This window comes from Neopsephotus bourkii, unplaced genomic scaffold (assembly GCF_033783945.1).
Source record: "Neopsephotus bourkii isolate Nb327-2 ecotype Australia unplaced genomic scaffold, CSIRO-AGI_Nbou_v1 NB_1120, whole genome shotgun sequence".
Classification (NCBI taxonomy): domain Eukaryota; kingdom Metazoa; phylum Chordata; class Aves; order Psittaciformes; family Psittacidae; genus Neopsephotus; species Neopsephotus bourkii.
Genome location: NW_026901606.1, coordinates 2,864,916 through 2,882,371, shown reverse-complemented (window position 1 = coordinate 2,882,371; position 17,456 = coordinate 2,864,916). Strand labels below are relative to the sequence as shown.

Below are 17,456 nucleotides of genomic sequence, written 5' to 3'. Positions count from 1 at the left end.
GTGCCTACTGGAGAAAGAGTAGGAGTGGTAAATATAATTTTACCAAAAATCACTAGGTTAGTTATTTAAAAAAAATAATAATTTTTTTTTTCATTGTGAAGTCTAATAAATCTGCTAGTGGGAAGAAAATGTGGACATTCTTTCATATAGGTGCAATGGAGGCTTCTTTCTTGTAGATTTTTAAGAACAGGTTTGGCGAATATCTGTAGCACATGATAATAGCTTTATTTTACCTTGTATTGGTGCGTTGGGCTTGGAGTAGGTGTTCTTCTGAAGTACTGCCATCCCTAAATTTTCAGACTCTGTGAAGAATGGATTAGCCCAGAAAATGTTTACTTGTAAAGCATGGAAATAGGAGATCCAAAGCAAAATCCTTGCAGAAATAATCTTTGAGAACAGGACTGTCATTGATAATCATGAGTGAACTGTGGCCATTGCTTTAGGTTGCATTTTTCAATCAGGGATTTTTTTCTTTTTGTACTTTCTGTGTTGTTTTATTCATCATTTTATACAGCATTCTTTTGTACAGCAATTAGATTGCCATGTGCAATATAAACCTGTATTTCCCATTCAATTGTGTATTACACATAAAATCTAGATATGTGGCCATAATCCAACATACTGCTAGAGGTTTGAAACCACAGAATACACTGAGAAAACAGGGAAGTTGCAAATCGTCAGAGCGCATTTTTAATTTTCTAAGGGTATAAGAAAGTGGTGCATATTTTAAGATAAATGCCATTTAATTTAGTGAATGCTAGGGGGGGTATTTGAAAGTTTAAAAAAAAATTCCAGAGAGAAAGGCATAATTGAACATATAGTATTAATTTTGAAACATTACTCATTTCTATGGATAATACTTAATGTAAATGTATATGCTACATTTATATTAGAGAAATACATGTGTGTTATTATGTATGGCTATGAAAGTAATGTACATGTGCATTTGAGCACATATTTGTCATGAAGAATAAGACATTTCTCAGTGATGTAAGACATTATATATGCTACTGTAAGTCTATACTTCTTTAAAGAGAATGGTGTACCACCAGGCTCTTGGAAGAAATATACACACACATCCTGCTTGAGATATGCATACTTTTTACATGATGATGTTTGGTTTGTGTATTGCCATTTTGTTTAAATTACCATCTTTTTCTTACAACTGTTACTCAATATTGTATCTTGTATAGGCAGCATGGTTCTAGATGTAGTAAGCAATAGGATCTCTAACTTCTCTTGAAGGAGCTAGTCGGGCACGTTTTTCAGACGTAGTGGATGTGTTTAGGTCTTCTAGTTGTTCCTGGGAGCCGAGTGTCCAGCCACTTCTTGCCTTTATTCCCTCTCTTTCTGCTTTTCTGTTTAGGGTGAGGTATAGGTTGACCGTCTTCTATTTTGCTCTTGTATGTCTGGACTTAAAGTCCGGGGAAGATTTAAGAAAACTTCACAAGCAGTAGGAAGACTCTGGCTCTTCTCTGCATATACACGTGGTCATGTTACAGTGATTCATGATGTGTTCCCTCGTTATGTTGGTGCATCTGATTTTTATTTGATACAAATAAATTTCTGGGGATTGAGTGCTGCCATGTCAATAACATTGCAATACTAACCATTTTTACTAACCTTCAAAAAACTTGGGGAAAAAGATAATTTTGCAGCTTTACAGTAAAAACTTAAATTTATTTACTTCAGTTTTGGCTTGAGAGTTGGCAATCTTTCTTAAATTCCACCTGGAAACATTCTGGCAGCCAGCATGCATCCTGGAGTGTGGACGTAATACTTCTAGCATGAAAATAAGTTTAGTAAGCATTCTGTACTAGCTTCAGTTTCCAAGGAGTTATAGCACATAGCCACTTGTAGAGTGCATTACAGTAATCTAATCTAGACCGTTGCATCTAAGGTCTATCTGGGACACAAGAAAAAAAAAAAATCAAAACCCACAAAACCAAAAAATCAGCTAACATGGCTGCATAAATTTGAATTTCCAGATCTAGAAGGTGTCCTACCCGATAGCATAGACTTCATCACAGAGCCTGCTGTCCAACTCCCTGCCTCTCTTATTTCTCACCTTTACATGTTTTTTCTACTTGTTTTCCTTAAAAACATTTTTTCTTGGCCTCAGTTGCCCACATCATCTTTTAGTTTACTTGCTTGCATTGAAGATGTTTTGAAGGAAGCGTCTGTTTGCATCACGCAAGTGACTGTATGGTCTTGAAGCAAATTGCTGTTACTGTTTAAAGTTGATAGGAATCAGCCCATTGTATTATTCCCTGCCACAGGTGCCTTACTGTACTGCAGTCCTTCTGTAATTTTTTTTCATGCACTTTCAGTATCTTAACAGGCCTTTAAGTTACTAACCAACAGGGAATTCTGTCTTGCTAGCCACAGCTCTGGTCAAATTGCAACATCTCATTCTCCTTGGTTTTCTAATCAGAAGCCTTACTGACCCTACATATATGTATCCCATTCTGAGCCTCAAGCTCTAGTCACCTGTATTCACTTCCTATTAAATTTCTGCGGGCATTTTACATTCCTTGCTATCTCTGAAACAGTCATTAATTTATGGGCACATATGACAGATCTCTAACTCTAGGATGGTCTCCACAAAACAAATAGCATTCCTTTGCTATCACCCAGGACTTTCTTGCTCAAGTTCATAAGATCATTGCTATGTGGTTGAAAGGTCCTTAGTTCAAGTCCATTTGCACAGTAGAAGACTGAAGATATAACAATCTAAAGAATTTTCATACTTTAGGACTTTATTGCTAATCTTGTTGATTATAAGAATGATCAAATCTTCTTACACCCCATAGTATTGGAGATTTTTAAAGACATAAAATGTAAGGTGTTTCTCCTATCATAACAATTTTCTCAAATCCTAAGCTGTAGTTGAGTCAAAGCCGAATGACTTACATCATGGTCACCAAGGCTACAAATGTGTTTTAATTTTGTTTTATGATGAGAGATGATATTCTTGTAAAAAGAATCTGATGTTCAGAAAAATATGAATATCATAGGGCGTGCCATAAGGCTGTAGGAGATGGCTGCTTTCCAAAATGTTGTCCATGTTCTTAAAAGCTTTAATTGAGGATGGAATGTCACATGGTGTCTAAGCATATAGCATATCCTTTTCCCTCTTTTAATTTATTCTATGTATAGATTTTGTTCCAATTTAAAATATCTTTGATGGCCTTTCTAGAAGGTGGTGTTGTTTAGAAATAACATGTTGCAAACTCACCATCAAATTTTCCATTTACTCTGAAATCTCAGCAGAGAGGCCTAAAAGGTAGTTCAAGTTTCTGAACTATCCTCTTACCTAAAGGAAAAGTTATCCGTATTAGGACAGTGATGGGGCAGTGTGTATCTGTGAAGCTTCCCCTACTGCCACTTTTCCAGTCAGAAAACCAACTTCTAAAGAACTAACTGGTTCCTATCTTAGTATTAAATACATGTTGTTTTAAAAATATTATTTAAAGTATGATGGTAAACTTATTCATTTGAGAAATCATATGCAGTGGTGCATGAAACTTGACAACAGTCTGACTGTTGCAAAGTTGGAGTGTGCCACTAAAAATGTAACATTTTGAAGAAGACCATGTGCTCTCAAAAAAAGTGTTTATTGATTTGTAAAGTGGTGACTGGTCTTGGCAACAGGTCTTTGTTCATCAGCTGGAACTGCTAAATATCTTTGGAGCTGCTGAAAGACGATACGTGAAAAACTCTGAACAGATCAGATGGAATTTTGTTTGAGGTAGCTGACTTTGAAATCAGAGCCACAGGACAGTCAAACAACGATTATTATTTTAGTGTCAGAACCTGATGTGCAAATCACTGTATTGATCCATATGTTATTTTAGAGGAAAGAAGTGCATGCTACTTTGTCTATTTTGGCAGCCTTGGCTGTTAGCATAATGCCTTATGTTCTGTGGCAATACTGGAAAATTGCCAACCTCAAACTCCTGAGTAGGCCTTAGGAATATTGAAACTGGGATTTGTCTTTAAAAAAGAAACACAGAAACAAACAACACAAAAGGAGGACAAACATAAACTAAAGCAGATTATTTGATCTTATTCAAATAAGCATAAAATTCTTCAAATTGCTTAAGACTGTGAGTAGAACATTCAGTCTGAGCAGAAGTTTTAGTATCTGGAAAACTGAAATATTACGTTTGGAAGTTTTCTGCAACATTAAAACTTTTGTCCTGTACTTGTTCGGGAAAGAAGAAACAAAAATAAGGGAAAACCCAAAGCACCAATGACGTTTTAATATATAAGAGTACTGAATGTTACAGCTGACCCAGATTTTGTTTAGCATCTTGTGTGTTTCTTTATCCTGCATGTTTACAAGTTGTATTTGGGCAGGTGTGAGCTTGCCTGTTGTCTGTTCACTAAATGTTTGTGAACTTGTTCTGCTGGTGCCTGAAGCTGCAAGGAAGCACGCAATTGCATTAGCACATTGCTGAGCTTGCACTAAGCTCATTGGAGTCACATGGCTTTATTTAATTTAGGAATTTGGGCAGGGCAAGGTTTGCTTGATGGTACATTTAGTATAAACAGTCCCAGCCATATCCACTGTAAATAAGTAGTATTGGCTAAATTACTATTTTGAGATGTCAGGAGTGCAGTGCAAATATAAATGGTTTCATATTTTTAAGTATTTCCTCTGATTTTTCATTTTTGATACACATACTCTTCCCCTGGAACAAAGAACTTGTGTTTCCTATCACACATTGTTCAGACTTGTTGAACTGAATGCAATAAAATACAATCTGGTCACCAGTAAAAGGTCAATTTCCTGATTAAATTTTATGCCATTATAACAGCTATACTGTTTATTATAAACACTGAATGTCAAATACTTCTTTTCTAATGAGGATAAAAATTCTAAGCATTTCACAAAAGTCAGTAAGTGTTATCATATGCTTATCACAGTAGATAGATACAAAGGATTTTTTCTGCCTCCGACATCGGAGTATTTCTGTCTACCCTAAAAAGACAATTGAAGTAGTCTTCTGCAGGAACTTGTCCAGATTTTGAGGATAATATGGTTGGTTTCAAACCTAAATCTCATTGCAGATTACATTGTGGTTTTGATGGAACAAAACAAAGATCCTGGAAATTTGGAAGGACGTGCTCTTAAGTTTGAATTTGTCTTTCAGGGATACTCTGGTTCTTGATTTTGGTATACTGCCATTTTACAGTTAACAAACATTGTGCTCTACTCAAAGTTTCTTACTGTAAGTAAAAGCCAGTAAAAGCTTGTGAGATTTGTTAAGGCTTTTGGTATTCCTACCTCTTAATTGTAATTATGTTGTAGACAGATGATTTTTCATATACCTCTCAATTATATTAAATTTGTAATTTGACTAAAAGACCAGCTAAACTGGAACTGTATTAAAAGTAAAAAGTAGAAAATAGGTTTTGCTGTCTATGGTACCTCCAGGAGATGGATTTTATATATTGAAAAGTTATACCTCTCCTTTGCTTACAGAAATGAATTTATTTTATGTTTTGAGGTTTAATGAATGTGATATAAATGTATACATACTGCTCAGTGTGTGTATATTTATATATATCTATATTTATATGTTAGCTTTGCCATTTTTTCCACATATGGAAGAATTTTTTGAGATCATGTTTAGCTATAGAAACCTCTCCCCTCACTTCCCCTGAATGTGTGTGTTAGAATATACAACACTTATGTAGAGGTTTACATTTATCTTACAATTCTTACTAGAAAAATTAGCTGCCACCATCATAGTCTAAAACAGGTCTTTAGACCAGCTGAAAAAGCCAAAAATGCATTTCTGGGAGACAGTAACTTGATAACAAAAGTTGCATATCTGGCACTGGTTACTTAAAGTGAGATAACATGTCACAGGCTTTCACTACAAAGGGGACCATAAATTTTTGCATTGCAAATCTGATTTCACGGACCACTTCTTGTAAGAAGCATTGAGTTTCCGCTTCATCTAGTGATAAAACTTTAGAAAGCATGAGTATCTGGTGAAATATCTTATTCATGTTAATGCTAGTCTGGGTGTTGTAAAGTAAGTGGTCAGAAACAACCTTTCACTTACCCCCATTGCCAGTATTTATGTTTGATTTTAACCCAACTGTATACAAATAAAACAAATGATGAGATGGGTTTTATGGTCATTTTCGTAACTGGTTACTTGTGACCCCCTCTGTTCTGGATAGGTTTGAAAATAGAACTGTGACAAAAACCCATATTGCTGAAGCAATTCCTGAGATTTATGCAACCTTTGAAATATACAAAAGAAACATAAAATAAAGATCTTCAAAAACTCTACGCAACAAAGCCCTAAATGCATCCACTGTTAGTCTTTCCCCTTTACAATTACAGCCTCAGTTCTTCAAATCATTCATGCACAAAACTCTTCTGTAGTCAATTGTTTTGTGTATGGAGAGTTTGTGAGATTAGTCCTTGGCAATGTTTGCTCCTAGAAACTGAGTAGCAGATAAAAGTCTTTCTAAGCTCTGGAAGATTCTGATTTTAGACTAAGTTCTTGGTTTGAAAGAAACGTCATTGCTTAGCAGGTAGATGTTTGTGTCACAAGGGAAAATTAGTATTTATAAATACAATTGTTTGCTGTAAGTAGAATAGTTTCATAGACCAGAGCCAGTAGTTACATTTTTAATGACTCATTAGTAGCCATAGATAATAAGGAAAGTAGCATAAATCAGTCATCAGAAAGTTAGTTCAAGAGATGAGCAGGTTATCGCTGGATTTATTTAACCCAAGTTAAGACATTAATTCTTAGCATGCCAGCACATGAAAGGGTAATGTGATGAGCCTGTCAGGAAGGGTCTTCTATTGTGGGAAGAGAGCCAGAAAAGCTTAACTCATCAAGGTTTTAATGTTGCCTGTGTTGCAAAAGCTCTTGTCTAAAAGGAGATAAAGGAGATTAGGATTATTTTTTTTCCTTTTAATTTAAAGAATGGATTTTATAATGATGCTTGCATGCCACAGAAACAAGGGGACGTGTGCTGTAGTTCAGCTTCATGGAAGTATTTGCTGTCTGGTTTTTGAGTGAGTTTCACTATGTTCTTCACTTCAGGTAGCTAAATTTTATACAACAGCAGGTCTTAACAGTAATGCAGAACTTTGCAGTTTCTGAGTGCATCTGCATTAGGGTTCTAGTTCTGACCAAGAGTGCAGGTCTGAATCAAATGTCCTGATCATTTCTATTCCTGCACTGTGGTTCATGCCCAGAAGGCAGTGTTGGAGTGGCCACACTGAATTCCTTTTTGATTAAATGTAAGTGAAAGATGCATTCCAGGAGGTCCCCGAGCACAGTGAAATTGCTAAAGGGAATTCAGTCTTGGCAAAATTAATCCAGAATAACCCATCAAGAAAGGTGTGCTGTACAGATGCCTATTCTCAGTAGCACTTAAATTGGCTACAGATCTGTTGCTGTTGCAATATATTGCTAAATAAGATCTCGTGCAACTGGTTCATATCCACTAGCATTTGAGAGTATGCTATATGCAGAATAGTTATGAGTAGGCTTATAATTTCTGGCACCTAATTAGTAAATTTTTTTAGATATACCTAATCATGTAGACCATGATTAAAGTTATCCTTTGTTTCTAACCTCCTGTGTAATGTAGCCACTTTTATCTGAAAACTACTGTCTCAAATTTACTACTGAAACTGATGAACCTTAAAGAATTTATGGTTGAGAAATCTGCCTGCAAAACTTGTATTGAGATACACTTCAATAATAAAACAGAAGACGTCTTCATAAAAGCATTATACATCTGTGTGTACTGTTTTCCAAGCACAATTCTTTAGGTTCCTCATTTTGCTATTTTGAAGCAAGGTTTGAGGGGTTTTAACATTAAATTTTGTGGCACTTGGATCAGAACAGTAAATCATATTTAGTAACACCAGAAATTTCTTTTTAAGATGTTAAGCAGATATAATAAGTAGCAGCATAGAAAAAAAGGATAGCAAAAAGGTGAGATAAAATCAGTGAATTAATAATGCATAAGTAGCCCGTGTACGAAGACTTTCATAGTACTTGAGGTTATACCATTGTATCGTACCTAAATATATGTCCAAATTAGAGACTTGGATGTCAGTCTTTAGAATACAAGGTATTCAACATCTTCAATATTTTGAAGTTATAATAAAATTATAATAATTAAATGTGTATAATAATTCAAATGCTATTTCTGGAATTCTGTTAGGTTTTTTTTTTTCTTTTTTTGCTTGTCTGTATTTGAGATTTTTCTTTGCAGTTTTTGTCATTGAATTGCTGTTCTTGACCCTGTAAACCAATGAAAGATCCAAGTTTAAAAAGCAGTTAATGTACACAAACATTAATCAAAGTTGCTTGATTATAGTTTATTGTTTGAAAGAGCCATAGATTAATGATTCTGTAGGATACACACTGATACGAAAGACTGAGTATACTTCTGGAAGCCTCTGATCCAATATTAATAAATGATAAGGCGTAACTTCAGCTTTAATTTTGCTTCACAGTGTGTCAAGAATGCAAAAATAGGAACTTCATTTGTCTCAGAACATCAGTGAAAAATTCTGTATTCTCTTACATTATCTGTTTGCATTGTGGTACCAAAACTTAGCTTCCTGATAAAGTAGTTCATTCATAAAACCAGTGAAAACTACAATCCTTACTCTTATGTGTTTTTTATCCAGTGCTTTTAGGTAGTTCTTCCTATCCATACAGAAAACTCTTCTGTACAATTTAGAAATTTATGATTTACACTATTAAATATCCACTCCTCAAGATGTAAGGGGCGGCAGAATGACAATGATAGTTGATTTTTATCTGTTGACTTTGGTTCAATGCACTGGAAGGAGGTAGTGCAGGATTGAAAACAACCTGTCTCTATAAGGGGACTATAAGTGATCAATGAGTTATTTCAGTATTCCTTAAAGGTCTTGCATCTGTACATTCTGGCTTCTGCTAAATAAAAAGTGACGGCACATCTGATGAAATTATGGTTCTTTGGTTTAATCCTACTTTGTTTAATGAAAAAGAGGGTTGACATTGTCTGATTCTGTAGGAATTTTACTTTTCTCCTCAACTAAGTGCCAAGGACTTTTACGTCAGTGCATTTCCTAGTGTCAGTGTATGACATAATTAACACAACAGTAACGTAGTAGGTAATAAAGCACATAATTACAAACCACTTCTTTGGTAGGGATGCTAAGTGGGTGAGCTCTGCTTAGGTTACTGCAGGTCTATTTATCTTCTATAAAAATTAGTTTGTGGAATTCAAAATGAGGTATGAACAGATTTTCTTGGGTAGGTATAAATCTATTTAAAATACCATATAGATACAGTTTTTTAAAACAAGAGAGTATGTTGAGACTGGTTTTCAGGTTGCTCTTAGTATTTAAAATTTAAAATCCAGCAAGGGTTTGTTTTTTCTATTCAGTTGACAAAACAGATGACTGTCTATTTTTTCTTGTGAATGTGATAATCCCTAAAATTGGAAAATAAGTAATAAACTCTTTTTATATAGAATAAGATCATGACATAGAAGTTCTCACTGAAACAGATGTGAGGAAAAAAGGTGGAGAAAGATTTTTATTCATTTTAAATGTTCAAGGTGAAATTGAGCATAATCATAATCTGGGTTCAATCACTCAATAATTTCTACATTAAATCTGTACTTTTTCAAATACTTTGCTACAACTTTTAGAAATTGTCTAAGTCTTGATATAAAATCTTTAAGTCACCCAGAACTAATGCACTGTTAAGAAAAACAGGTACCGTATTTGCAGTGTAATTCATCCTACCAATCTCTATCTAGCTTTTTTCTGCTAGAGAAAAGATCTGTCTCCTTTTCTGTATGTGTCAGCTAATAGTGATCAAACAAACTTTTAATATTTTCTGAGTGACCTTTAAGGTTTAGTCTCTTTTGTTTCTCACTGCCAAGTTTATTTTTCAGTAATTCTGTAGCTGTTTCCTGATCTGGTTACAGTCTTTGAAATATTCACAAGAGTATGACATGAGCACCAGATGTGCAATTCTATTAATGGTCTTATGCTACTCCATAGAGATACAGCAGACCTTCTGAATTTATTTCTTTGCCTGTATTTGTCCTTTTGAATTCAACATTGTATCACATGTTCACTGCCATCATGAAAAGCCATTTTTGATATCATTGATTTCAGATGCAGCTGCCTGTTGTTATATTTGGCCGTAGGTTTTCAAATAATGACACTGTATACATTATTTCAGTCAAACATGTATACGGCTGACAACATTTATTCAGCTAATCCTAAATACATTCACTTTTCCAAGCAGTCTTTGTCAAACTTCTTTTTCACATCATGGGAATACAGTACCAGCTTGGGATGAGACGATTCTGCAGGTCCCCTTCCTTCTCTATCAACATTCATTCTATATGGACCTTATTTTGCTGACACTACATTTTGTGGCACAAAATCAAATGACTAACAGAAATCTCAGCATATTATTTCAAAGCACTTACCTTATCAAAAAGTGTAATTGAAAAAGATAGAAAATTATTTTGATGGAACCAATATTCAGTAAAGCGATGTCGATTGACATTAACTTAGCTCCAGCTTTTAATTTGTTACTTATTGTATATCAGGATCAGTGTCAAACTATGTAGTCTGTAATTTCCTATAATACTCTTTAAAGGTATTTGACAGTAGTTGAATTTTCAACTCTTTTAGAATTCTGCCAAATAATTGAAGTAAAAATGAACGTCTGCCTGGTTGAAGAATTGCAATACACTAAACAACAAAACAGCTGCATATAGTTGAGAGGAGTCATTTGGAAACATACTGAATTGCCCATTTTGTTGATTTTTGTTGTTTTCAAAGATATCACCAAAGATTAACCTAATGCATTCTGTTAGTGAAATAGGATCAAACTACTCGGTGGAAAAGAAACCCTTCAGTCCTTTTCAACATTTACTCTGGCAGAACTCTTGTCAACTTCAAAGTCAGTTCAATTAGCGTTAGTAGGCCTGAATAAAAGTAGCTTCTGCAGAAATTAGAGGGAAATAGAGAGGCAAACCCAGGTCATTGAATGTTATACAGAATCTGTCCCTTTGCTCTGTGGTGCAGTTGTGCAGACTTTATAACTAAGATACGTTCCAAGTTAACTGTAAAAAATTTACCCACATTTCTTCTGTGTTAAATGATAGCTAAGTTTATAGTGGACTGTCAGATTTCTTTACTTAATTCAGCAACATGCAAGACATCTATCTTAACATCTGGTTTTTAATAACAGTTGACATCTGGGAGCTCTTTTTTATTCCAAGAATGGGCTAGGAACAGTAGTGATACTGGCAGTGTATATTTTCAGGCTAAAATTCCTGTCTGTTTCAATCATAATTAATTGCCATTCGTCATATTTAGTTCTTAGATTTAATTAAGTGCCAGCAATATGTTACACCAGTTAACTTTTGAAGGTTTGAAACTATAGAATGTAATATTTTTGCATTTATAAAATATTAATGGGTGAATTTTAAGGGTATCTAAAATTATGTTTAATTTTGAAATGCTGAGTTAAAAGCCAAAAAATTGTGTTGTACACCTCTGTGTTTTAGAAGCTGAGCATTGCATCAGAATTTGGCACACTGGAACAATATGTAGATATATGTATACACATCCACATCTGTGTGTGCTTTTCTTCTCTATGAAAAGTCATTATTAAAAATACGATCTTCAGCAAACATGCCCAGGGAAGAATGTTTCACTCTCCTGGTTTTAGTTCATGGGTTTTATTTAGTTCTTTCTAACTTGAAGTTTCTAATAAATAGAAAGAATGACCTTCTGCTTTCAGTGTATCTACAGTAAAATAATCCCTTTTAAAAACAAAGTCCTGAACGAAATTGTTCTGATTTTTTTTTTTTTTTTGTATTTACCACCTTTAAAAATCTAAATAAATGAGAACCATTAATGGTTTGGAAAAAAAAAAAAAAAAAAAAAGAGAAACTGCCTAACAGTACTCAACAATGTGCTGAAAAGATTGCTGAAAGGGTTGCTTGAAAGGCAGATTTAATTAATAGCTTCTTAGAAAAGTCAATTTTGATACTGATAGATATTTTTGGTTCTTCATCAGTTTTGTATCAAGCTGACAGAATGTAATATAATTTGATTATAGTAATTACTTTGCTTAGGTACAAGGTTTGATCTTTTTTTGCTGTCAGTGTTCGTTTGAATTGTGTGCAATTAAATAAATGGATAATCTTTTAATATTTAATCTGGTAATCTACTTCCTACACACTGTTCTGACTGGGTGGGAACATGTTTACGTCACTGTTTGTGGGGTTTTGGTTGCTATAGATGCTGATTCTTTTATATGTAACACAAACTTTTTCACGTGTTTTTGCTGGCTTATGTTTAAAAAAACCCCATGTTTTTATTAGGCAAGAATATTGTATTTTGTATGCACCAAAGTAACTAACCTTTTCTTCTTTCATTCCAATGCTAACATCTTCTCTGTGCATCTCCTAATGTCTGGCACACAGGATGACGAGGAGGGTATATGGGCATAGCCGTTCCTATAAACCAAAGTTCCAGTTTTGTTTTGAGGGGTGAGAAACTCTCTTTTCTATCTCTTTTAAGTTGCAGTCTAATTGTTATGTTTTCTTTTAAGATGCATAGACCTGTGTGTTTCCTGACAAGTGTGTTTGTGAACCCTGTAAAAATGTTTTTTCATATACAATGAATAATGAGAAACTACATCTAATGGTTTAATGGTCTAATGATTTCACTTACTTTCATAGCCTATTGTGGCTAAAGGTGTAGGTAGATACATAACTTTAAAGGGAGTGTATTTGTATCTGTTTGTGTCTGTTTGTATGTCTAAACAAGTTCCTTTTTTCAGTAGATAAGAATTTCTTTAAACTTGTGTTAATTTGCTATATCATCTCAAAAATCCCTGTAAGAAAACTGTAATACCTTTGCAGAACGAGTATGAAAGTATGATACTTAAGAATGTTAGCCACAGATTAAGTATACAGTTTTGCTGGAATAGAATTTATAATATGCATTGTAAAAATAAGAATACCTATTAAGATAAATTGCTTTAGTGAAATTTTAAAATAAGCAGCAGATGCTTAATAAGTAGAATCTGTCTATGCAATACATGATATTTGTCTGATACAGTCTGATGGACTAACATCCATACAATAATTTGGTTGTGATATTTAAGAGTACAAAGCACAGCTTGTTTTGTTTAAGTCTCTTTTAATTATGAGTAAATACTATATTGTCTCTGTGTGTCACTTATTGATCAATGCATATCCACTTTTTTGGTGCTTGCCTTTGAAGTTGTAGGTAATTTGTAGCTTGTGATCACTCTGGCGGTCAATCAACATTGCTAAGGCCATCGGGCCTGTGGTTCACTTGTTGAAAATGCTGCTTATGTCACTACTTCCTACTGGAACAATTATATTTACTACAATGGGACTACACAGGAGCACAACCTACTTATATAAGTAAAGATTAATGTGTTGTTAAAGCTGCCCTTCTATACTCTTTATTGCTTTGGTCCCTGTCACCCCAAATCGAAGACAATGATTTGTTTTGTTTCCAGTGGCGTTAACAAGCCATGTTACAAATCAGTTACAAATCTCAAAAATAATTTTATTTCTTGTATACTTACTTTTGGAGTAGTTGCAAGATGCAAAATTAATGCTATCCATAATTAATAATTTGTATTTTGTTAAAAAACCACAACTGTTGAAGCTTTCTATTGCAGAGAAGTTTAAGAATAAGCAATTGTAAAATAAAATAACAGGTACTGTGGTACCATTAACATTCAAAAGAAGGCAACCCTGGTTTATCAGAGTATAGTTATATACCTTACAAACCTTTTCTGATTTATGCTTTCTGATTCAATTTTAACAGTCATGCTTGTTTGTACAGGTTGTATATCTAGATAACTTCTGAGTTTATGGACACACATGTTGCATGTGGTAACAGTAGGAAAGGATGTGACATATTCTAATTTTTTTTAGTTACATTTTCTGCTTTCCGATAAATAAGCAGCCTTAAAAAGAATCTGGAATTGTTCTTTTTCACATAAAAATGTTAAAAAGGTTTATGGGTTTTCTTAATGTTGTGTTTTAAGTAATTAGCAAGTTCTGTTAACTGCAGCTGCATGATATTTTAATAGCAGTTTAGGATGTTACTTAAAAGTAGTGTAATTTTCAGCTGTTTGTCAGCATCATTCTTCTGTTTTGGGTGTGGAGAGCAGATCTTTGTTTATTTTCCAGGCCATATATATTTCCAATTTAAAAACAGACATTCCTGTCTGACTCTTTTGTTCAAATGCCAACATAATTTATCTGGTGTCATTATATACCAGACCTTTGACAAATACCTTGTTTGCTGTTTTCATGTGGGAGCGCACTGCAAAGGTAGTACAACAAATAGGTGGTAGCAGGCGTAGCCCCCAGACTGAACTCACGAGTAGACTTGTCCATGTAGGTAGAATAGCCACAAGTTGAGTGGAATGGCTGTCATAAGGTGAAAATTCATGTCATAGACCTCCTTCCCTAGGGGAAAAAAAAAATAATTTAGGTCCCAGACCTATAAACCTTTCTGAAAATACCTGTGGTAATACTAATTTTCCTGATTTTCACTGCTAAAAGCTGTGAGTATATCTTACAAAAGAGATGCCTACAAAAGATACATTTAGAAAAAATAATGGATGTTTTTTTCTACTGTGCACAAACTTAAGAGCTAACAGATGGATTTGGCTGTGTTAGCACAGGAGTTTGCAGTCTCCACTCACCTAGTTCAGCAGTGGGGTATGCCTAGGTAGACCTGAGCTGCTTAGCTCTTATATTAAACCAGACGAAAACTGGATTTAGTTCTCAGAAGTATTCTTGAGGAGTAAAAGGTACGATATAAACTGCTTTCGAGTTCTTTATTCCTACTTTCTGGTGTTTGAACAGAGCAGTAGTTAAAAATTACTTGATTGTAAGTTAACAATGGTATTTTCTGCCACATAGACTAAAGCCCTGGACGTGTTAAGGAAATAAAAAATTTGTATAATTGAATCATTTCCTGTTTCTACTTACAATCAATACTAACAACTGAAAGGATGGTACAGTTGAATCTTGCAGACACTTTGTAAAATGCTTGCTTTTCCGCGTTTGTTTGCTTTATAAAAAGTATGAACATTGTAATCAGTTCTGTTATTATAATTTGCTGTATGATATTCTTTTTAGAACCCACTTTATGATGCTGCAATTAAGGATTGAAAAGAGTAGTTAGTGCCTCTTACTCAGTTTTGGAACATTTCAATGATTTCTATTGCTATTTAAATAAGACACAAGATTTGTCTTGGATGCATATGACTTAAGGCTAAGTGAATTTAATAGCTTAAATTGTTAGTAATCAGAGTGAAATGAACTGTCGTGAATGTTGCATTTTTATTTGAAAGTGGCATTCTTAGCGTGAATAGAATATCCAAGTAATTACAATAAATTCATTTCTGTGTAGAGTTTTAAAGCTGTAGGTGTAAACTCTTTGCTACAAAGCGCTCTTACCTGTGGTTGAGGCAGTGCGTCTAAGAGGAGGCTGTATGTTTTTCTCACCAAGGAAGGTGATAAAACTCCCTGAATGATTGTACACCACCAGGAATGACGGATGCACAGTTCACTCTGGTTGTCTTCTTGCAGTGTGGCTGCCGGATTAGTCAGGATGGTTTGACTCTTTTTACATGATAGCAGTAGAGGAGTGGCTGAACTGGTGAGCTTTCAGCAGACCACTAAAGTAGATTTGGAGACTAGATAAATGGAATGGCAATGAGATGGAGACTTTGTCTCCGTGTAGGAAGGAGGTTATTTCATTCTTCATAATTTAAGGACTCTTAAACCAGCCCTTAATTCATGGGATTAAACATGTTTTTACTATTCTTCCTCTCTCACTTTTTCTGATTTTTAGAACAAATAGTATGATTGAGGCAAATCAAATCTCCAAGTCAATTGAGTGTATATTAAAACATAGACATAATACAATTAAATTGGATGTATATCCTGTCTAGAAAAGCTTTTCTGTATTTTTTTCTTACTACAGACTTCTATCAAAAGCTAATTGTGAACATGGGAAAACCAACAGACCAAACAAGACTGAACGTGAGGGATACATTTTACATTGGAGAGAAAAATGTAATTTTAGCAAGTATTTAATTTTAAAAGTATTTTAAATGCAAGAATTTGGATTTTAAGGGACAAAATTTTCACCGTTTTTATAATCTGTATTTTTTCCATAATATTTAGTTATAGAGCTTAAATTATATAAACTATGGATGCAGCAGTCTCATTACAACACACACTTTTGTTTATGAACCAAAGCATATTAACATCCTTTCACAGTCTCAAAGATGCACTTGTTTTGCTTTAAGAAAACAAATTGTACAATGATTTTGAAAACTGCCTATCAATAGACTAAGGAAATCTTAATTTAACTTTTGTTACAGTGGTTTAAAGTAAACTGTATGCTTTTGGAGTTGACTTCTGTTTAAGAGGATTTTTTTTTAGTAGAAAACAAAAAGCCTCTGAGATACCAGAATTTTTAATTTGTGAAACTTGTTTTAAGTCTAGTTTCAAGTCACTAACATTGTGTTAGGTACCATGCAGACAGTCTCATGCAAGGAAAAGTTCTCCTGAGGTCATGAGGTAGCACTCTACAGAAGTAAGGACAGCGCAGGCTGGTCCTTTAATTAAAGTTTAAAAAGTTAGTTAAAAATGAGTGAAGTCCTTTTTAAACTTTACCACTTCAGTGTTCAAACACTGCACAAGGGTGACATGAAATGATGAGAAAATCTAGAGTGGCAGGATGAGCATGTGTTGTAAATGTATAGAGAGCTAGTTACTCATTAAGGAATAGACAAGGTGTTCAGGTAAATCTCACTGGCCAGCAAATTTGGTAGCACATGTAGTTGCAGTGTTTGGAGCTTGTTAGAAACAGGATCTCTTTCCCCCTCTTCGCCCTTACAAAGGAAAGGAATCAGGAGGTGATGATAAGTTTTAAGAGTCAAGCATGTATAGCAGTTGTCATAGGTAACTGAAGCCATGTGACTTTCAGAAAATATGATTCATAGTATAGCTGAGGTGTGCTGGTAGCACACAAGTGCTTGTTTTTTCCCTTCCAGTTACTACCACTGAAGTGCAGCAGACACTGGAAAAACAGGAGTTTGCCACAAGCTGTCTGTGTGTGTCAGCAATAGAAATCAACACAAAACCTGTTTGTACAGTGTTTTGTTTGTACATAGCTGTAGACTTTATTCTTTGACAGATGTGAAGTAAATCAGATGTCTTAAAAGAGGTTTCAGGAGTGTTTGGACAAACTTATTGTCTGTTATATCCTTAGAAGAGGGTTATCTTTACACCTGAAACAAAGAAGGGCTGAAGGTTGTGCCTGGCAACAAACGATGCCTAGTGTTTTTGAAACTAGAATC

The 17,456-nt window shown here is 34.4% G+C and overlaps 1 protein-coding gene across 12 annotated transcripts in view; it reads left to right on the top strand.

Annotated features, from left to right (window-relative positions):
• ERC2 (ELKS/RAB6-interacting/CAST family member 2) overlaps nucleotides 1-17,456 on the top strand; it is a 490,267-nt gene that overhangs the window by 360,033 nt on the left and 112,778 nt on the right. For 2 of the 12 annotated variants that reach the window (XM_061362417.1, XM_061362416.1), the window contains exon 19: nucleotides 12,511-12,576. The exons of the other annotated variants lie outside the window; for them this stretch is intronic. In XM_061362417.1, coding sequence (XP_061218401.1) covers nucleotides 12,511-12,537 — 27 coding nt within the window. In that variant the 3' untranslated portion in view covers nucleotides 12,538-12,576. The remainder of the gene's footprint in view (nucleotides 1-12,510; nucleotides 12,577-17,456) is intronic. 12 annotated transcript variants of the gene reach the window in all.